Source organism: Equus quagga, chromosome 3 (assembly GCF_021613505.1).
Source record: "Equus quagga isolate Etosha38 chromosome 3, UCLA_HA_Equagga_1.0, whole genome shotgun sequence".
NCBI lineage: Eukaryota > Metazoa > Chordata > Mammalia > Perissodactyla > Equidae > Equus > Equus quagga.
This window is the reverse complement of record NC_060269.1, coordinates 89,811,868-89,835,413: the sequence shown is the minus strand read 5'-3', so window position 1 is coordinate 89,835,413 and position 23,546 is coordinate 89,811,868. Positions and strand designations below refer to the sequence as shown.

The following is a 23,546-nucleotide window of genomic DNA, read 5'->3' as shown; positions in this document are numbered from 1 at the left end:
AGGGGTGGGCAACGGACCAATTAGGACCCTTCCCAGGGCTTTCTGCACCCCGAGTTGGCAGCACAGGGCTGTCCTTGCTTTGGTCTTGAAGCTGTAAGGAAGAAAGTCTAGGGTTGCCTGACAAGGACACGGCAGGTCCTGAAGGTGCCGTCTCTGGTTCTAGTTGTCCTGAGGCCAGTTCTGTCGCTGCTGTGGTTTGAGAATGTGGCCACTAAATATTCCTTTCTGTTTAAGCTAGATATACTTGGGTTTCTAGCACTTGAAGCTGATAAACCATGTTTATGATATATTAAATTCTTAAATGTATTTGAGTCTATTTTTATTCTCCAATCTGTTCCCTCTAATCTACTTTTGCAGATCTTCTCTAGAGCTGAGCTGTTTCAATTTCTTTCATTTTAATATCTGTTAGGGCTAATCCCTAGGCATTACACTCGACACAGCCTTTCAGTGAGACTGACGTGGAGAGGCACTGATCGGGGGCGGGGGGACTGTCCTGGACTGCAGATACAGCTATTCTAGTTTCTGTAAATGTACCCCTCCAATACTGCCACCTCTAATCTTAATTAATTTGGGCTTCTAAATCAGTCTCTTATAAATTGGTTAGCAAGAATCAGGGCTCACTTACAGTCTTACTTACTCGGGCAAACTAATAAAACTGGAGTTTCTACGTTAGAAAAACTGAAGACCGGACTATGGACCACTGCGAGCACACCTCAGTGGTGGGCCCAAGCCACCAGTAGGCTAGCCAGCCGCTCTTCCCAATCCTTTTGGCTGCAATAAATGGAATATGTGCAATAAAGCCCGAGGTCCTACTAAGACATTAGGATGTCATACTTTAACTCATATAAAGAGTTGTAGGGATGGGGATTTGGGGGGGGGGGGCGGTGAATGATGGGATGTAATTCTGGGGATAAAGTCAAGACCAGGTGAAAGCAACACTTAGGAAGGGATAAAACGGACAAATTCTAGCAAGACAATATCGTATAATGGTTAAGTGCAGAGACTTTAGATTTGAACTGCCTGGGTCTGAATCCCTGTTCTGCAATAACTAAGACATGACCTTGGGCAAGTTACTTTAATTTATGTCTCAGTTTTCTCATCTGTAATATGGGGATGATAACAGTACCTGCCTTCCAGGGCTGCTGTAAGGATTACATGAGGCACATAAAGCACTTAGAACAGTGCCTGGCACATAGAAATTACTGGGGAAATGACGGCTATAGTATAATGGTCAAAAATGTTAAGGCACAAAGAACTCAGACTGTGGATCTGTTTGCAAAGTTTCCAAGGGCTGTCTTTTAAACAAGTAAGTAGAACTTTAACCAAACCGGTTCAGTAATCCTAAGTATTACTAGTTATTAGCTTTTTTCCTACAGATAACCAGTCATCTACATTTGAGCTACAAATCTGGAAAGGGAGGGGGGGGCGAGGCAATATTTAAGTTGTGTTTAAAGACAATCTTGAAATTGTTGATTTGGGTGGTATGCGTTCCTCAGAGGTCCCTACTTTGTGCAGTGAGCTGTGGTAGGTGCTGTGTGGCATATGAAGACGACAGAAAAGGTCTTGGCCTTCCAAGAGATTACAAAGTAGCAGCATTAAAAAAGATATGGACATAAATGAGGGGTTCACGGTACTCAGAGGAGGGAAAGAGCACCCCACGTACGGGGTGGGCATGAGGATGAACTTGGACCATTTCATAGAGGAGACAGTATTTGAGCATATTTTACTTGACACGTGAAGTACACAATACATTTCAAAGATAATTTTCTGTGCATTGGGAATAGCATAAAACCCAGAGAAAAGTATGGGGATTTCAAATAATGTAGTTTGAAGAAAGAAATGAGGAAGAGAATAATGAAAGATCTGGCCACAAAGGCAGGCTGGAGAGATGTTGAGGAAGTTGGATTTCCTTTTGTGGTGGATGCTACAGATTTCTGAGCAGAGAAACAATGTGCAAGCATCGAAGGAGATGGATTATTAGTGGGAAGGTTACTACAACTATGAGTGAGAGGTATATTCAAACACCATCCATAGTTTAATGCATAGTTAAAATGTATTTTTTTCATTTACAAATTATAGGTAATCTTTAATAAAACACATTTATAATAAATAATTCATATTTGAAAATGCTCATCAGATAGCTTCATGCCTTTTCAGTGGAAGAGGCCACGATACCAGGGAAATCAGAAGGCAATCTCAATAACTCTTCTACTTCTTCTCGCAAAGCCTCTGCTTTTTCATGCAACAGCATCTACAAAAAAAATATTAAGACATCAGGTCAAAATATGCATAGCTAGAGAATTGCTAACATTTTTACCACCGTCTATTAGATACCTGAATCCTCGTATGTCAGCAATCCAGACATTAAAATTAATAACGAAATTGAAAAATGGCCACTTAAGAACAAGTGATTATAGTGAAGGAAGCTGAGGCATTTAGTCAAAGCCATTTTAGCTGATCACTGCACTTAGCGCACCAAAATAAAGGAGCTTTAATACTCTCAAAGATTTGTTTTATTGAAGACTCAGCCACTTAAAAATTAACTTTCAATCTATAAAATCCAAGACAATTTTGCAAAAATTTAATTAGCTCTTGAAAATGTTATCCTTTATATATGCATTTTATTGTTCCTCACAATTTAGTATGCTATCTTTTAAAAACCCATCAGTGTTTCAAAGAAAAGTTTTATTCAAGTCCTAAAATTAACCATAGTTAATTAAGGCAGAAACAAAATGAGCAAAGAAAGTATTTCTAAACATGGCACACGGTAGATGTCAACAAATATTTGCTGAATAATGCCTTTTCCCCCTTCCTTCTAAAAATCAGAAATAAAATGTTGGTATTTGTTGTAGCTGGTTTTTGTGTATATTGGGGTGAAGTATTTGCATTAATTAATTCTGTTACAAAATTTTTATAATAAAAAGTTTAGTAAAATCACAGAGGCAAAAAATCACACAACACAAACAGTGAAAAAAACCCACTTTCTACTAATTTGATATAAAGTATAGCATTACACAACATTATATATAAAAGAGATTAAAATGTTAGTAGGTATGTTTTCCAGTAGCTGAGGTATGGTGACCATGTTAAGTGAATCTCCCAACACATCCTCTAAAAACTATACAGATCAACCAGAACAAGTAAACTACACAATACCTGTGTGTCAGCATTACCAGAACATAGAGAACATCATCAACCACAAATTACTTGTAGTTAAAAAAATCTACCACTTTCAGCAGAGCCATTTCTCAGGCTCCCACTCCAACTGTTTGCAGAGATGAAGGTGGGGTTGAGAAAAAACTACTTGGAAAAAAGAGGAGAACCGAGGGTCTAAGATTAAATAAAGTCACCTCCAGAGAGAGAAAGGCTACCCCAAGTACAAAAATACTGAGAAAGGAATCTAGGTAGATTAAACCATTGTTTACAGGAAGGGACTTAGAGGGTATGGAACTCTTCTAAGAAGGCAGTCTTGGAAAGGCAATGCTTCTGAGGGAGAGAATGGGCAAAAAGGGAGAGGCGCCCTTTGGAAGCTGAGCAGTGAAGGGAAAAAGAAAGAAGAGGGGAAAATTTAAGATGCTGTAGGACAAAAAGGAAATTAAAAAAAATCAAAGAACACAACCCCTCCTTGCTCTCCTCTCCCGCCCCAAGTGTCCATTAAAGAAGCTACGCTTTGCTACACTGACAGAGAGACTTTCAACTAGGACTCTCACACCCCGCTCCCAATGGCCATCCCTGTCCAAGAATCGCAGGGCGGTTCTCATCTGTACAAAACGACCACCTCTATGAAAAAGTGAGGCTCAAAGCACTTCAGTTCATAAAAACTGCCTACCCTGAAAGCAAATCATGAAGCAAAAACTGTAACACGGCACTCCAAACTGATTAAATATTCTCAAATAAACATTTGGAGATACGTGGGCAAAAACACACCCTGAATAAAAGTCCGAAAACTAAGAACAGAAATGGACCAAGACCAGAAAGAAATGAAACAAAAGTTGAGTAAGCTCAGGAAAGAAAGAGAGGAAAAAGGCAAAATCATATCAGAAATAAGAAACTTAATAACGAGGTACCCAAGGAAGAACGAGTTTGACTAAAAATCTAATTAAGGTGATTGGGGAAAAAAAAAAAGCAGGAAGACAATGGAGAGAATGAAAATGAGATAAAGACAGAAGTAAAAAAGGTCAGAGACATTGAAATGGGCAAAGACCACTCAACATACATACAATTGGAATTGCTAAAGAAGAAAAATTAAACAATGGATCAGAGCTAATATTTAAAACTGCAACCCAAGAAAATTCTAGAAATAAAAGAAAATGATATATCCTAGTAAAACTATTTCAATTTAAAGGTGAAGAAAATAGGTAAATGTTTTATACACTTTTGTTGTATGTTACAACATTTTATACAGCATTATATATAAGAGATTAAAATGTAATTAGGTAAGTTTTCCAGTAGCTGAGGTAACAGTGACCACGTTAAATGAATCATTTAACATTTGTTAAATGTTATATATACTTTTATATATATATAAATGTTTGTATATATATTTTTAAAAAATCTATAAGGACGAGGGAAAGGGACTAAAATGGGCTATAAACAGAATCTGTGTTTGAAATGAATAACACGACAATAACTGAAGCAAACAAAGTAACACTATTTGAACACATTATTTCAATTATATATTCTCAGACTAAAGGCAAAAAGAGTTGTAAATAAATTCTGAACTCTAGCTAGTAAGTTTGGTTTTTTGCAGTGGTATGCTTTAACAATTTTGAAATTACTTTCAGTGTATTCTAGGATTGAGCAAAACAGGTAAATATATTGATGAAGATGGGAGCCAGGATTTTTACTGTTGGAGAAAGGAACTAAAAATACGAGAGGAGGAAAGACTCCAATGAGTCTTGGAGTGTGGGATTAATGTGGTGGATTAAAGATGGCTGGAAATTCTTGGACACTTTCATTGAGAGACGGGATCCAATTCTCCTCTTGAACCTGTGCTGTGCTGGCCTTGGTGATTCGCTTGTCACTAACAGGATGCAGTAGAAATGATGCTGCATGATTTCCAGAGCTCAGTCAAAAGAAGCCTTGCATTTATTTTCTACCTGGGTTTCTTGGAATGAGACCACTCCAAGGTCTGTTGAATGCTCCCTCTCAGATCCCAGCGACCATGCTGTAAGAAACCCAAGCTACATGGAGATTATAAATAGATGAATAAGAAACCCACATGTTTTAAAGGAAATTAAACCACATCAAATAAAAAGGGATAGAGAAACAGTACAAAATAGAAAGAACCTCTGAACCCTAGAACTTGTACAGACAGGAAATGGACTGAGAAAGCTACCCGGCTGCAAACATGGGCCAGGAAGAATTATTCCCAGGGAGAAGAATTGGGTCCTAATCAAGGAAATGGCCACATTTGCCTGGCTGGACTTCAGAATTGCTGCTATGCACTACCCAATTTCCCTGTTTGAATGGGAGTGTACTGTGGTATCCTATCCCTGTTTCACCACTGCATGTGGTATCTCTTTACTTCACAGGTCTTCAGATTGAGAGAAATCATATTTGTGAAATTATACTCAAGGAGCATCACCTGCACCTGGATGTGATTTAGAATAAATAGTGGACCTTGAGCCTGAGTCTGATGCCATAAAGGAATAAATCTTTTGGGGATGAGTATATTTTGCATGTGGGAGAAATGTAAATAATTTGTGACCAGAGGGCAGACATTAAAGATGACTGAAAAGTATTTGACACTCCCCATGCAGAGGTGGATATCCAGTTCCCCTTCCTCACAATCTCAGCTGATCTTGCCCTCTAGCAACCAACAGTATGCGGCAGAAGCAACACTGCACAACTTCCGAGGTTAGTTCAGAAGGTTTCTTGCATTTCCCGCCTTGATCTCTTGCAATGTTCACTCTCTGGATGTTTCCTCTCAGAACCTAGTTGCCATGCCATGAGAGACCCAAGGCCCATGGAAAGGCCATATGTAGCTGCTCCAGTTGAAAGCCCCAGATGACAGCCAATTTTTAACTGCCGGCCATGTGAGTGGGATATCTTGGCTATCCAGCCCAGTCAAGCCCTTAGACGACCATAGCCCTAGTCAAAATCTGGCTGTAACTGCATGAGACTCCAAGTAAGAATCACCCAGCTGAACCCTTCCAGAATTCCTAATCCACAAAAACATGAGCAAAATAAAATAGCTGTTTTAAGCCACTAAGTTTTGAGGTAAATCTTTGTTATGCAGCAGTATGAACCTGGAAAAATTAGAAGTGGAGTTATCACTGTGAGCTCACAGCCTTTAATGACTTACAAGTAGAAAAATGTATAGACGTATGTGAGCTCTGTCTCCTGAGAGAACCTAGAAGCAATGACCTACCCCTCTGGTAATGAGCACCCTTAGCCCCTAAAACTTGGGTTTCTAAATACCACTCTTCACTAAAAAGAACTAGGGCTCTTTGGAAAAAATGGGTGATTCCATGGCTAAGGCAAGGGAAATACTGAATCTGGAACACCTTGTTGTGCCAGAGTGCTGGTTATTAATTTTATTGCTTCTCAGCTCCAAATCCATCCTTCACTGTCCTGCTGGAAATACTTGAGCTGGATCCTGTAAATGTTTCTCCTTTGCCAGCTGGTATAATGTTAAGCTTTGTCAATAGAGGGCACTGGAGAGACTATGAGAGGAAGGGGTTTCTCTTCCTGGTTCTGGTGTGTGTCTTTTTCTTATGGCTCCAGCCGTGCTTGTCTGGTATGCTGAACATCCAGAGGCTCATTACAGTGAGTTTCAACAGTATCGCTGCAGGCAGCTTTCCGGTGAGTTCCATGAGCACTCCAGTTAGCTTCCAAGCAGCTCAACAGCACACTCAGGGAGCTTCCTGGCAGTTTTGTTGGCATTTTAGTGGGTAGTTTCCTGCTTGCCAGACTTGGATGTAACAATGCAACAAACTAGTGGGCCACAGCCACACTTCCTCCACTGAAGGCTGAACCATCCATGGTGAGTGGTATTGGGTGGGGATGGCCCCTCTCTCAGTACTTCTTCCTATATTCTTCAAAGTTCTGTTTACTCCTTAGAAGCCAAATAATAACCTCTGTTACTAGTTACTAATTCTTTAAACTTTCTTGTTCACATTACTGCGTGGTTTTTGTTCCTAATGACTAGACCCTGACAGATACAGCCAGAAAGTACAAAAGTACTCCAGTAATGATGGGGACAGGTCAAAAAGACAAAGAAACCAGCTTGCAGGGGCTCCTGCTGGTCGAATCTGAGGCCATTTGAGCACCAAAATAGTTAATGGTAGTAATTGAATAAGTATGAACCCACGGTTCATTCTGATATAAATATATTAATGAATAAATAAAGAAGCAAAAGTTTTTCCTCATAGTAAAGTGCCAATAAATAAACATAGAAGGAATAATGGAGTTAGAAAGTCACCCTTGACAAATATCATAGAAACAACTGAGTCAGGCAAAAATCATGGATAGATGCTGAAACAAGTGTTTGAAAGTTCAATGAAGAATAGGATCTCTACCCAGTCTCAAAGTATCCACTCCCAAAATACTAATTGCAACAGGAAAAATAACTTTACAGTGGAGAAACCTTCCAGATGACGCTTCCTTAACCAAATGACCAAAGTTAGTATCAGTGATGGGACAAACTGACATCTGGTGGCTCCTGATATGATGTACTAAGAAGGACGCATGTCATTTTTGTGGCATTCCTGCAAAAAACTGTATAACCTCAATATAATCCTAACTGGTTTCCTTATTTCCATTCTTGCTCCCCTATTTGCAACCTCTAACCCACTCCTCTACTCAAAATCCTGTAAGAAATATGTATTTTATTCTTTCAAGCTAGCTGGGAAACAGAAGGGATGCTAGGAACCAGAGCATGTATCTTAGTCCATAAGATGGAAGCCATGTACTGAGAATGGCTGAGCAACGAGACAGAAGGAGTTTGGATCCCTGGATACACTACTTAGATCAGTTAAGGTAACGTAAACAATGTGAGCGCTATTCAAAAAAGTAAGATGAAAATTAACTTTTTAGCTCATTCTGATCTATATATGACAACAGTGTAACAATGAAGTTTTAAAAAAACCTAAGCAATTTCAGGTTACAAGAGTAGAACTATAGTTGAGATCAAGAAGGAAATAATCTGGGGCCGGCCCCCTGGAGGAGTGGTTAAGTTTGCATACTCCACTTTGGTGGCCCAGAGTTTCACCAGTTCAGATCCTGGGTGCGGACATGGCACTGCTCATCAGACCACGCTGAGGCATGCCACAACTAGAAGGACCCACAGCTAAAAATATACAACTATGTACCAGGGGGCTTTGGACAGAAGGAAAAAGAAAATCTTAAAAAAAAAAAAAAAAAAAAAAGAAGGAAATAATCTCAAACTGCTGTGTAATGGCTTTACCCACAGGAACGGAAGAGTAATGACAAACTGGACGGCACTGAGCAAAAGGGTAACTGGGATGGTGAACAGCCCACAACTAGACTATTTAATACAGATGAAAGAAACAGAAAAGGGAAACCCTGGGGCCAGCCCTGTGGCTGAGAGGTTGGGTTCACGAGCTCGCTTCGGTGGCCCAGGGTTTCAGCGGTTTGGATCCTGGGCGCGGACATGGCACTGCTCATCAGGCCATGCTGAGGCAGCGTCCCACATGCCACAACCAGAGGGACCCACAACTAGAATATACAACTATATACTGGGGGGCTTTGGGAAGGAAAAAAAAAAAAAAGAAGATTGGCAACAGTTAGTTAGCTCAGGCGCCAATCTTTAGGAAACCCTGGTGGCAATGACAACTGTTTTTAAATGTGTGAAAAACTACCCTATGAACAAAGGAATAGACTTGTTCCAGAGAGCAGTACTACGATGCAATGGTGGACATTTCAAGAAGGCAAAATTGAGTATTGTTATATTAGGATGCTTTTTGTAACACTAAGAGTGTCCAGAAATAGAACTAACTAATTGTTGAGGTTGTAAGCTCCTGGTCAATGAAGGTGTTCAGAGGTGGGAAGATCAGATGTCAGGGATGCTGAGGAAAGGACTTCCTGTGAAAAGGGTGGGGGAGGCAGAATTCAATGCGCTCCAGAGTTCCCTGAACTTCGATGAACTCCTGAAATTGTGTTTATTTTTCAGGAGGTCCTTTTTCTTTTCTTAGCAAGTCTTGTATCATAACAGAGGCACTATTTTTATCCACATATTGTAAATATACACTTCTGTGTCTATAGTTAAAAGTTTTTGTTTTTATGTCTAAAGTATAAGGAGATATTGCAAAATATCATAAAGGTTAAAAAATGGTTTCTTTCTTACCTTTGCTGATGAAACAATTTGTTTGGCCTGGCGTCTTGATAAATGATCAATTGTCCTTATCAGCACTTCAGGATTTGCATTAGCTAAGTGCATCAGACTTTTATAACCTGCACTGTATAATTGTTTTGCTCGAGCCTGAAAAGTATTACAAAAACCATTAGGATTAGAATTTGGGATTAGGAAAAAAAAATTAAGTGTCCTATTGAAGGGAAAAATTCACATGTGAGAGATAGGAATAAACTAAGATAAAGTAAATATGAAGAGATATATCAGAATCCTGAGGAATTTGAAAAGATGCATTCGGGTGGTTCCAATCTGACAGCAAGATAACTTTCCGTGCAGCTTAAGTCAACTGATGTGCGCTGCAATCCGGAATGAGAAACCCACTGAGGCACTTAGGCTATGGCACTATTTCAGATCCCCAAACAAAACGTACTGGTCCAATATTCTAAAAATGTTCTCATTTTCTGTTTGTGTGTGTGTGTGTATGTTTTCCCAAGCGGACAAACTCTTCTGATTCAAGAACTGAATAACACAGAATAGACTAAAATCAAGGGTTGGTCGAAAATAGAAAGCTGAAAAACCAGCTGAGGATACTTTCTTCTCACTCTCTCAGGAAATGGAGATACGCCTTGTCACCACCTGAGCACTCCTACCGTGGAGAAGCACTGAGTCTAAACTGACAGGGGTAGCTCTTCCTTGGAGCGGAGGAAGGAAGAGATGCTAAGGGTGAGCGGTAGCACACCTATTTGGGGAGAGTCACCCCTAAACCTACTGTTATTTTTTTTCACAAAAGTGATTTTTCATCAGGACTACTTCCAGATTAACAAGGCCATGGCAGCAATTTACTAAAAGAATATAATGTTTCTGTGAGTTGAAATCATCTCAATTGGGAAACTGGGAAGTTACTAACCTCTAAAACTCCAGTCACCTCCATGAGAGGGATCAGCTCTGCCTTTACACAGTAAGTCAGCTTCTTGGTAAGTTCTACCAAAAGGACTCTATAAACCCAAAACTCCTCAAGCTCCTGAAGAACACAAAGACAGACACAGAATTTAAATCTGGTAAGTTATTTCAAAGTTTAGTCTGTATGGCTCGGGTCTCAGAGAGGATGCTCCTTTATGTAAGTTTTGGAACTTGGGTTAAGCCAGAACAATGATTCCAAGCAAAATTATTATGAGGAAACATGGCAGAGACTCTGAGGAATTTGATGAACTGGTTTTGAGATGAGGAAAAAGATTGAAAATGGAAAAATAGGTCAGTAAGAGAGCTCTACTCATTTTTATCAAAATATCAGGAAGCGAATGAATAGTTTTTCTTTCCCAAACTACTGAAAACAATTCCCACTTTTGCAAATTTATCTTGAAGACAAAATATTAAATATGGAAGGATTCAGATGCAACATGATGCTCAGTGCAGCAATATTTAAAATAATAATTGGAAGCCGTAAGTCGATAATTATTAAAGCTTGTGGGTAAATGGGTATTCATCATATTACTTTGTCTTATTTTACATGTTTGAAATTTTCTATAATAGCAGCTTTTTTTTTTTTTAAGTTTCCTTTATAATGTTTGGGTATCATTGTGAGAGTATGTGATGCATGGAACAGCACTAGTTAGCCATTTTGTGACCACTAGGAAAATAGTCAATGCACTAAAGATGGGAGAGTAAAAAAAACAAAACAAAACCTTGAATAGAACTATTGAATCAATCAACCCTGGAACTATCTTAGCTCTGGCTTTCCTGTTGCATAAGACAATCATTTTTCTTTATTGTTTAAACTTCTAAGGGGTTTTTCTGTTACTTGTAGTTAAAACTATCTTGACTAATATGATTGGTGTACTAGTTTATACCACTTACATAATTTTTAAAAAGAAAAAAACACTTTAAATTATTGAAAACACATTGATGAGAACACAGGCTGTCATGTAGATTGATCCTAGCATCAACCATCAAATTATAGTTTGTTTTCAAGTTCAACCAATAGATTCTTTTACTTGAACAATTCGATAAGGCTTAAGTCCTTATAGTCCTAAGTAAAACAAAGGGCCAGAATATTAGGAAAAGCATCTATAAATATAAAGACCTACAAACATAGAAAACACATTTTCAAGGCTAGCTTCTCCTTATTATCTACAATTTTTGTCTACTGCTTAGCCAGTGTGTGATTAGGGAGTATAAGCTAATATTTAAAAATCAGCATAAATAAAAGATATTTAGAAAGGTAAATTTGCTAAACTAATTATCATTCACTCTGTAGTGAAATATTTTTGAATTAGTTACTCCATTAGTACGCATGATAATTAACTGCCATATACATATACAGAATATGGAGGTTTAAGATAGTGCAAATGAAGTAGATTTTAAGTTTAAAAGTAGAATTCATAGGGAAAAAAGTTAAAAAAATTTAAGTATAGAAACAAATATGGAAAGAATTATTATGCCACCCAAAAAAGAAGAAATTTAAATGTACCAAAAATGGCTCATATTATAAATTCATCAAAAAAATTATCTGGGTAGAAAAGTCTGGTAAGCTTTGTTGTGTCACTTAAGGAAAATGTGAAAGCTTCTTTTAGTAGTGTTTAACAAATCCATCCCAAAGGCATATGGCTAAAATAACGCTTTCTTCTTGAGTTATTTTATAAACAAAATATTTGATGTAGAAACCTAGCAGCTGCCTGACGTTAGAAGCAAAAATGGTAAAATACCGTTGCAATCGAGAGAACACGGTACTAAGCAGTCATGAGGTAGCTGTTGGATATTGGTCATCAATACTTTACATGGTTATCACTCACGAGAAAGACAATCACACAGAACACACATCAATGGAGAAATGTCATTTTTAACAGTTGATTCCAAATATTTGAAACTATTAACGGTGGTTCTAAAAGTAGGGATAACTAGATGGTTTCTACTTGTTCATTATATATTTTAGTTGATCCTGTCATTTTTTTGTTTTTTTTGAGGAAGATTAGCCCTGAGCTAACATCTGCTGCAAATCCTCTTTTCACTGAGGAAGACTGGCCCTGAGCTAACATCCATGCCCATCTTCCTCTACTTTATATGTGGGATGCCTGCCATAGCATGGCTTGCCAAGAGATGCCATGTCTACACTCGGGATCCAAACTGGTGAACCTCAGGCCACTGAAGCGGAACGTGTGCACTTAACCACTGAGCCACCGGGCCAGCCCCAATCCTGTCATTTTTGTATCTTTACCATAAGTATGTATATAGTATTTTTGTAAGCAGATAATAGCAAAGATATAGTTTAAATAAATTTTGAGTGCTTTGTATAACATAATAAGTCAACAGAAAACAGTAACTGGTTTATGAGTTTATTAACAGTTAAAACAAGAAGATGCAAAAAGTATGGAATTCAATGGAATTACCTCACAGAAATGTAGCACACAAGATGAGAATGAGGCAGCTGCAGTGAGAAGATTTTGTACATATCCTCGAGGCATATTAAATTTTTCAGACACACTCCAAATGTTGGTTTCTTTGAGCAAGGTAAAAAGAACAAAAGACAGGTATAGTCTATTGACAACGCCCTTGTCCACTTTCTAGAAAGACACAATCAAAGAAATTTATGTACTGGACCTGCTAAAAATGTACATTATATTCAAATTGGACAAATGGTAAAGTGAACGAAGTTGTACCACAGGAGAGTAAGGACAGAATGATTCCACAGAAATAAAACCGATTTCTAACATTTGTACTTTAGATTAATTCAAATTGGTTATCATTTTTCCAAGTATAAAAAGAGAGATATGCCAAACTGTTTCCAATTTAAATTAAACTTCTTTCTATAGGGCGTATAGAGGGTTGAACTGTGTGTTGCCCTGATATGTTCAAGTCCTTACCCGTTGTACCTGTGAGTGCAACCTTATTTGGAAATAGGATCTTTGCAGATCTAATTAGTTAAGTATCTCGAGATGAAATCATATTGGATGTACAGTGGGCCATTTGGGGCTCTTTATTGAATGACTGGTGCCCTTCAAAGAGAGGACAGAGTGACACAGAGAAGAAGGCAATGTGAAGATGGAGGCAGACATTGGCTGGAGGAGTCTGCAAGCCAAGGAACACCAAGGACTGCTGGCAACCACCAGAAACTAGGGGAGAGGCAAGACGGCTTCTCCCTCAGAGCCTCCAGAAGGAACTGACCTTGCCAGCCTCTTGATTTCAGACATCTGGCCTCCTGAACGATGAGAGAATAAATTTGTTGTTTTAAGACAGTCAGCTTGTGCTAATCTGTTACTGTTGCCCTAGAAAAAGAATACAGGAAGGGAAGGAGCTGGGGAGACCTTGACATTTACTATGGCATTTATGGACTGTACAGGTGTGTGATCGTGATTCTAAAGTAGACAACTGCATTTATTTATTTATTTAATTTATTTATTAAGATTGGCACCTGAGCTAACATCTGTTGCCAATCTTCTTCTTCTCCTCAAAGCCCCCCAGTACATAGTTGTATATTCTAGTTGTAGGTCCTTATGGTTGTGCTATGTGGTTGTGCTATGTGATGCTGCCTCAGCATGGCCTGATGAGTGGTGATGACTGCGCCCAGGATCGGAAACGGCAAAACCCTGGGACACCAAAGTGGAGTGCGTGAACTTAACCACTTGGCCACGGGGCAGGCCCTGCTGCATTTATTTAAATATATTAACAAGCTGTCTATATTGTGAACTATGAGGAAACATTAGGTTCCAGGATTTTCAAATGGTCATGATAAATAATTAACGTTTCCAAAGTTAAAACAGTGAAGAAGAAAAATGCTTCCTGTAGTTGACAGTTTGTTTTCTGTACCTACCTTTACCTCTGGCGTCTACTGACTATACTTTTGTGTAAAGTATTTCATAGCTAATATCAAGCTAACTTAGAAACTGAGTAACTCATACTTAAAATCAGAGGGAAACAAGGATGAATTTGAAAGAGAAAAGGTAAGTATAAGATATGAAATTACACCATCTACCATAGTAAAAGAATGTTTGCAATGAAAACTTAGGGTGACATATCAAAGGTGTACAAATTACAGATTCTGAATGTTGATACTAGATCACTCTATCTAAAAGCATTAAGCCAAAAAAGTGTAAGTTGAATAACAAGTAGGAAAAGATTGCTTTTAAATTTCCCAATTTTAGTGCACCTGCATTATTAACTATAAATTGAGTTAATGTAGATTTTGCTTGGAATGTATTTTCTAAGCCAAGAAAAATGATATGATTATACTACATGGCAAGATAAGATGCTTTATGCCAATTTCAAGATCTTTTATAAGAAATGTTTTTAAAAAGGGAGAGCCTTTTTCCATGTGGAGAAATCAGATTTTAAGTAAATAAAATTTAAGAAAAAGAAACATTTTTCTAGAATTAAGAAATTTAAGAATTTAAGAAAAAGAAACCTTCAAAACATTAAACTATTAGCTAAACCACTCTTAATTAAGATACTTTCATGCCCACACTATTTTAAATACTTAATTATCAATTGAACAAACATTTATTGATTGTGTTTCATAAAATGTAACAAAAATAAATTCTGATTCAAGTTTAAAAAGATGCAGTATTCTAATAAGATTCTGTAAATGCTTATTTGGTAATTAGTTCCAAATTAGTATGGTTTTGTTTTTATTTTATATTTTAGAGTTTGATATAACAGTTTTGTTTTAAGAAATATTTAATTCAATGTTTTTTTTAAAGATTTTATTTTTCCTTTTTCTCCCCAAAGCCCCCCGGTACATAGTTGTGTATTTTTAGTTGTGGGTCCTTCTAATTGTGGCATGTGGAACGCTGCCTCAGCATGGCTTGATGAGCAGTGCCATGTCTGCGCCCAGAATTTGAATCAGCAAAACCCTGGGCTGCTGAAGCGGAGTGAGACAACTTAACTATTTGGCCACGGGGTCGGCCTCTAATTCAACATTTTGAAGGGCAAACAATAGAGCCATTTCTGAGGTGATAGCCCCAATCTAAATGCTGTGATAACATGAATACTGAAGTACTAAACAGAGATCTATAATTCTATGATACAGCAATACATGGGACAGAAGCACCATTCAATTCAAAGGTAAGTAAACACCATCTTCCATTTTTCAAAATGAAATTACTACTATTTGTGAAAATTTAAAAGATATTGGAGGGAAATGGTAGGTAAAATAATTAGGTTTCAATGAATATTGGATTGCCAAAGAAAATTAAAAATGAAAAAAAGTATATCATGAGGGGAGAAATGATATTAACTTAAGGAATTTGAAGGCATATTTTCCAAAGAACTATTTCCACTTGTCTTAATGTCAGTGTATGCACTAGACACTTGGCTTCATGCTTGTTGACTGAATTTTAAAACACTAAAATATAAGATATCACACAAAAGAATATTAGCTTATCTGCTTGAAGCTTCTAAAATGCTTTATGTACTTCATGTACTAAACTGGGAGTTCTCTGAGGACAACGAAAAAACAGTAACAACAAAAACGACAAACCTGTCCTATCTTAGCATCTCTGATACCAAGCAGAATGCCTAATAAAACATTTTTAGAAAATATATTTTTCTCCTTTGAATTAAATTTTTTTCAGAATTATATAATATTGTAAAAACATTTTATAAATATTTTATAATTTTTATAACGTAAGCCATAAGAAACCTAAGAAAAATAGATTAATAAGGTTTACCTTTTCCTGTGATAAAAGCCTTCTATGTGCATGAAAGAATATTTCAGAAATACAAAGATGCAAAAAAAGGGCTACCACACCAACCCAAAATAAATACTGTTTTAAAAAAATGATTAAATTTCTGGTCCTCAGATGTTTCTTTTTTGAGGAAGATTAGCCCTGAGCTAACATCTGCCACCAATCCTCCTCTTTTTGCTGAAGAAGACTGGCCCTGAGCTAACATCCATGCTCATCTTCCTCCACTTTATATGTGGGACACCTACCACAGCATGGCTTGCCAAACAGTGCCATGTCTGCACCTGGGATCCAAACCGGCAAACCCTGGGCCGCTGAGAAGCAGAACATGTGCACTTAACTGCTGTGCCACTGGGCTGGCCCCAGCCTCAGATGTTTTAAATAGTAAAATGAGAAACAAAACTTAAAAAATGTGAAACAAAAAGATCAAGTCAACAAAGGAGATGATACCACAGCATTAATTTTTGTTAAATAAACTTAGTCATTAGGAAGGAGAAAAAGACTATGGTACCTTCTTGATAGCTTGGCCTGATGCTTTCTTCCCAAGAAAGTTTTCAGAGACTCCAACAAGAGCAGCTACATTTTGTTCTGCTGGACTGAGCTGGCTAAACTACATAGAAAAAGAATACAGATGTAGAAAAATCAAATGGTAACTTTTAAAAGTCTGCCATTTGAACCAAATCCAGAATTTCCTGTGATATTACATTTTCATGATTTAAAGGATATCAAAAAACAACACAAATTTTATTTATAAATATTGCAAGCTTAAAAAATATATTATTAAAATATAACATACTTTGGTAGAATTACTTAAAGACATGGTCGCAAGTACTGTGACTATGGATTATGGTTTCCATGGACTACTGGAGATGTCTAGGGGGAGGGAGAAGAGGGAAAGCTTTTGAAAGTAACTGTAATATATAGTACTGCTCAAAAAAACTTACAGTAACAATTCAAAAATATGATATTAAGAAGAAAGGTGAGCGTGAATGACATCAGCATCATGGTGGAGTGAGCTCTTCCCTTAGACTCTCTCCCTTAAGATACAATGAAAAGGACACTCATAAACGAACAGAGGACATTCACACAACACAAGAAATGTCTGAGAGATCCACACAGTCATACATCTGAGGGTGGAGGTGCTGGATGCTCCCCTGCCCCCTGCCAGGAGGCAGCGGAAGGAGGTAAGGAGATCTCCTTTCCCTTCCTGACATGCAGTGATCTAGGGCAAAGGACTGCATGCAGCTCTGAGAGGAGAGGGGAGAATGGGCAGCCTTCTGTGGGAACGCCTTCACTCTTGGAGCTGCCTCCTAGCCTGTGGGAATGCTCCACACTGAGGAGGCTAAGCAATGGCAAGGGCATCTTTATCAAGCAGAGCAGCCCAGGAGGGCAGACAGCGAGTACAGAGCAGGAGCACCCCTGGGATCATGCACGTGAAAGAAAGCACCCCTTCACCTTCCTGGCACACCAGCTCGGCTGGTTGGCCAGAGCCAGGGACCCCTGCCAGAGTGCCTGCATGCCTACATGTGTACAGCAGCAGAGGCCAGTGGGAAAACGCAGATGGACCCTGTCAGTACAGCTTCCAAAGGATGGGCACAGCTGCCAGGGATTGTGGCAGGCTCAGAATTCATAGCTCCTGTCCTCCCACTCAGTGGTGGCAGGTGACATCTGTGATGAGATGCTACTGCTATGCGATGGCACAAATCTGCCCCATCAAATAGCCTGAAGAGGTATATTATCACTCCAGACCAGAAGGAAAATGACAAGTACCCAGAAATCAATCCTGAAGTCACAGAAATTTACAGTCTAAATGACAGAGAATTCACAATAGCTATCAGAAAAAACTCAACAAGTTATAAGAAAACTCAGAGTTCAATGAAAGCAGGAATAAAATTAAAGAACAGAGGGAATTCTTCACAAAAAGAGATTGAAACTATTAAAAAAAATCAGAAATGTTGGAGATGAAAAGCGCAATGTATGAGATGAAGAAAAATCTGTAGTCCCTATATAGCAGAGCTGATATTGTGGAAGGCAGAATTAGCAATTTAGAGGACAGAAATATAGAAATGCTTCAGGTGGAGGAGGAGAGAGAACTAAGAATAAAAAAGAAATGAAGAAATTCTCTGAGAAATACCTGACTCCATCAGGAAATGCAACATAAGGATTATAGGTTTTCCAGGGGGAAAAGAGGGGGAGAAAGGAGCAGAGAGCTTGTTCAAAGAAATAATAGCTGAGAATTTCCCAAAGCTGGGGAAGGAGCTGGAATTACAAGTAAATGACGCTAAAAGAACTCCCAATTACATCAGTGTAAAAAGACCTTCTCCAAAGCATGTATTAGTAAAACTGGCAAAAGTCAATGATAAAGAAAAAATATTAAGGGCAGCAAGACAGAAGAAAATAATTTACAAAGGAGTCCCTATCAGACTTTCAGCGGATTTCTCAGCAGAAACCTTACAGGCTAGGAGAGGCTGGAATGATACATTCAAAATTCTGAAAGACAAAAACTTTCAGCCAAGAATACTCTATCCAACAAAAACATCCTTCAGATATGATAGAGAAATAAAAACTGTCCCAGATAAACAAAAGCTGAAGGAATTCATCACCACAAAACTCCCACTACAAGAAATGATCCAGTCCTTCATATCTGAAAAAAAAAAAAAGAAAGAAAGGATTTACAAAGCCTTGAGCAAGGAGATAGACTGACAAAAATCAGAAAACTGCAGCTCTCTACCAGAAGAGGCTAGCAAACACTTAATTATAACATTAAAGATAAAGGGAAGGAAAACATCAAAAATAACTACAATCACTTCAGTTTAACCACAAACTCAAACACAAAAAAGAATAATTTGTGAGAACAATAACTTAGAAGGGGAAGAGGAAGGGAAATAAGAGGCTGTCACAAAATGGACTATTGCACCTATGAAATCTATTATACAAACCTCATGGTAACCACTAAACAAGAAATCCGAACAGAGAAACAAAAGATAAATACAGAGAAAACTGAGGATACCATCATAGAGAACCACCACATTGAACTGGCAGTCAGAAATACATGGGATGAGAAACAAGGGAGATACAGAGCAACTGGAAGACAAGTGATAAAACGACAGTATTAAGCCCTGATATATCAATAATCACTCTAAATGTAAATGGACTGAATTCTCCAATCAAAAGACAAGAGTTGCTGGATGTATTCAAAAACAAGACCCAACAATATGTTGCTTCCAGGAAACACATCTCAGTTCTAAAGACAAAAACAGGCTCAGAGTAGGGATGGAAGACAATATTCCAAGCTAATAGCAAACAAAAGAAAGCAGGTGTTGCCATACTTACATCAGACAAAGTAGACTTCAAGATAAAAAATACAATGAAGGGGGCTGGCCCGAGGCATAGTTGTTAAGTTCATGTGCTCTGCTTTGGCAGCTCAGTGTTCACAAGTTTGGATCCCAGGCAGAGACCTATACACTGCTTATCAAGCCATGCTGAGGTGGCATCCCACATACAAAATAGAGGAAGACTGGCACAGATGTTAGCTCATGGCCAATCTTCCTCACCAAAAAAAAAAAAAAAAAAAAAGGACAATGAGAGACAAAGAGGAGAAGTATATAATGATAAAAGGGACATTCCACCAAGAGGACATAACACTTATAAATATACATATGCACCTAACACAGGAGCACCAAAGTATATAAAGCAACTAACTGATCTAAAAGGAGAAATTAAGAGCAACGCAGTAATAGTAGGGGACCTCAATATCCCACTTACATCAATGGATACATCATCCAGAGAGGAAGTAAACAAGGAAATAGTGGATTCAAACAAAAAACTAGATCAGATGGACTTAATATATATATATATATATATATATATACACATATAGAACAATCCATCCAAAAGAGCAGAAAACACATTCTTCTCAAGTGCACATGGAACATTCTTTTTTTTTTTTTTTAAAGATTGGCACCTGAGCTAACATCTGATGCCAATCTTCTTTTTTTTTCTTCTTCTTCTTCTCACCAAAGCACCCCAGTACCTAGTTGTATATTCCAGTTGTAGGCCTTCTGGTTGTGCTATGTGGGATGCCACCTCAACATGGCTCGAGGCGTGGTGCCATGTCTGCGCCCAGGATTTGAATCGGTGAAACCCTGAGCTGCTGAAGCAGAGCACGTGAACTTGACCACTCAGCCATGGGGCCAGCCCCAGAACATTTTCAAAGACAGACCACTGGTTGGGAAACAAGGCAAACCTCAATAAATTTAAGAAGATTGAAATCATATCAAGCATCTTTTCTGACCATAATGCTATGAAACTAGAAATCAACTACAAGAAAAAAGCTGGGAAAGTGACAAATATGTGGAGACTAAACAACATGCTACTGAACAACTAAGGGGTCACTGAAGAAATTAAAGGAGAAATCAAAAAATATCTGGAGACAAATGAAAATACAACATACCAACTCATATGGGATGCAGCAAAAGTAGCCCTAAGAGGGAAATTCACAGCAATACAGGCCCACCTTAACAAACAAGAAAAATCTCAAATAACCAATCTTAAACTACACCTAACAGAACTAGAAAAAGAACAAACACCACCTAAACTCAGCAGAAGGGGGAAATATTAAAAATTAGAGCAGAAATAAGTGAAATTGAAATTAAAAAAAAACAGTAGGAAGGATGAATGATACTAAGAGCTGGCTCTTTGAGAGGATAAACAAAATTGACAAACTCTTAGCCAGACTCACTAAGAAAAAAAGAGACAAGCACCCTTGCCTTGTTCCTGTTCTCAGAGGGATGGCTTTCAGTTTTTCCCCATTGAGTATGATGTTGGCTGTGGGTTTGTCATATATGGCCTTTATTATTTTGAGGTACTTTCTCAATCCATTTTATTGAGTTTTATCATAAATGGGACTACATCAGACTAAGTATCTTCCGCAAGGCAAAGGAAATCAGGAACAAAATGAAAAGACAACCCACCAACTGGAAGAAAATATTTGCAAATCAAATATCTAACAAGGAGTTAATCTCCAAAATATATAAAGAACTCACACAACTCAACAACAAAAAAACAAACAACCCAATCAAAACATGGGCAGAGGATATGAACAGACATTTTTCCAAAGAAAATATACAGATGGCCAACAGGTAACTGAAAAGATATTTGACATCACTAATCATTAGGGAAATGCAAATCAAAACTACAATGAGCCATCACCTTACACCCATTAGAATGGCTATAATTACCAAGACAAAAAACAACACATGTTGGAGAGGAAGTGGAGAGATGGGAACCCTCATATACTGCTTTGGGAATGCAAACTGGTGCAGCCACTATGGAAAAAAGTATGGAGATTTCTTGAAAAATTAAAAATAGAAATACCATATGACCCAGCTATGCTACTACTGGGTCTTTATCCAAAGAACTTGCAATCAACAATTCAAAGAGACTTATCACCCCTATGTTCATTGCAGCATTATTCCAATAGCCAAGACATGGAAGCAACCCAAGTGCCCATTGACTGATGAATGGATAAATAAGATGTGGTGTATATATACAATAGAGTACTATTCAGACATAAAAAAGACAAAATCGTCCTATTTGCAACAACATGGATGGACCTTGAGGGTACTATATTAAGTGAAATGAGCCAGAGAGAGAAAGACAAACTGTATGATTTCACTCCTATGTGGAAGATAAACTAACACATGGACAAAGAGAACAGTTTAGTGGTTACCAGCGGGGAAGGGGTTTGAGGGGTGGGCATAAGGGGTAAAGGGGCACGTATACATGTGACTAACAAATAATAACATACAACTGAAATCTCACAATGTTATAAACTATTATGACCTCAATAAAATAAAAAAAGAAAGTTAATTTCCTGTAACTGAAAGCCGCATACCACTTTTGCCTAGGATGTGCTCATCTGTCTACCCTGTTCACAGTAAAATCGTAATAGACTACTCTACCACTTGGTTTTGTAATAAGCAGGAGCTGTTCCATTTTGCTACTGGCAATAAAATTGATATTCCTTCTCAGGTATTAACATCATTGGGTTTGGTTTATCATCATGCTTGGCTCTGATAGAGATTTCATGGAATTAAACTCTCAATCATCAGAGACAGCATCACAGGTTTCTTTACATCTTACACATTATAAAATAAAGTGGTCACCAAATCATAACAGTAATTATCTTTGGGGGAATGGGACCAGGAATGATCCTTTTTTCTCTTCTGCATCTTTATTTTTTTTTGATAATCAACATGTTTATATTTAATAGAAAAGTAATATTTAAGTTAAACCAAAAATGCTATTGCCATATTACTCTTTTAAAAACTGAAAGACAAAAGGCCCAATTTCAAATACATTTTAATAGAGAAAAAAAGTGAATAATCACTTGATGAAAATCATATCATCTTAAAGAACAAAGCAGCCTATCTCAAAGAATCTTATATTCTCACCTGCCTGAAGTATACCATCCAATCAGGGTCACACTGAGAAGCCATATCATAGGGAGTTGTTAGGTAAATCAGATGCAGAAGGCTTTCAAGCACAAGTCCTTCTAGACCCTTCTTCAAGTCTCTGTAGAGAACGTCGCAATAAGCCAAATCTATAGTTCCTAAAAGGAAGATACAAATATTTAATCTTTTATAATCACCAAAGGGGGAAAGCAGTGATTTTAAAGAAAGTCTTGTTTATAAGTTACCTAAATATAGCAAAAAGTCTTCAAAGACTCTTATTATGTAATTTAGTACAACTATTTTGGAGTCATTTTGATAATATCCACCAACATTCAATAAGTATATACTTTCCAGCCCAACTACTCTATTTTTGGGAATCTAACCCAGGGAAATATTTACACAGATATCCAAAAATACACAAATAGCGATGTCATGCAGCCTTGTTTATAACTGAGAAAAATCAGAAACAGGGCAAATGTCCATCAGTAGCGGAATGGTTAAACAAATTATGGTATCCATAACATGGATTAGTATAGTATTAAAAGAAAAATGAGCTAGCTTTAAAGGGATCGACAAGTTAGGATGCTCATGAAATTTTACAAGTGAGAAAAGCAAGGTACCAAAAAATACTTACACTATGATTCCATTTAAAAAAATAAACTATGTGCATATGCACATATGTATGTGTATATATGTATACACACACACATATACATACAGATATAAATATATACATACACACAAAAATATTTGCAAGGAGATATATCAAATTGTTAACAGTGGTAGTCCCTAGGAGATTGGAAATGGGACAGGAATATGGGATTTTCGTTTACATAGTTTTGAGTGTTAAGGATTTTTTTTTAAGAATAGACAGGTATTATTTTTCATTAAGTAAATGTGAATTTATGACATAATATAATCATTATGATTTATGATATAAGCATTAACAAAGAAACTATGCACTGTCATGAAACAATCTCTAAACTATTAAGCAAAAAAGCAAGTTCTGGAATAATATAAATGATTGTTTATTTAAAAACAAAAGCTTAAAAAATCTTAAACCTGTATATATGTATGTATTAGGCATTGAAGTAAAATGAA

General features: G+C 37.5%; 1 protein-coding gene across 3 annotated transcripts in view; it reads right to left on the bottom strand.

Moving 5' to 3' along the window:
- Positions 1 to 1,979: 1,979 nt before the first annotated feature.
- Positions 1,980 to 23,546, bottom strand: part of HELQ (helicase, POLQ like) — a 51,561-nt gene continuing 29,994 nt past the window's right edge. Inside the window, exons 13-18 of one of the 3 annotated variants that reach the window (XM_046656867.1) lie at positions 22,446 to 22,603; positions 16,502 to 16,600; positions 12,700 to 12,873; positions 10,224 to 10,337; positions 9,311 to 9,445; positions 1,981 to 2,251 (exon numbers count right to left, since the gene is read on the bottom strand). In XM_046656867.1, coding sequence (XP_046512823.1) covers positions 2,144 to 2,251; positions 9,311 to 9,445; positions 10,224 to 10,337; positions 12,700 to 12,873; positions 16,502 to 16,600; positions 22,446 to 22,603 — 788 coding nt within the window. In that variant the 3' untranslated portion in view covers positions 1,981 to 2,143. Of the gene's footprint in view, positions 2,252 to 9,310; positions 9,446 to 10,223; positions 10,338 to 12,699; positions 12,874 to 16,501; positions 16,601 to 22,445; positions 22,604 to 23,546 lie in introns of those variants that run through there. The other 2 variants (XM_046656868.1, XR_006887982.1) reach the window with 2 other exon arrangements.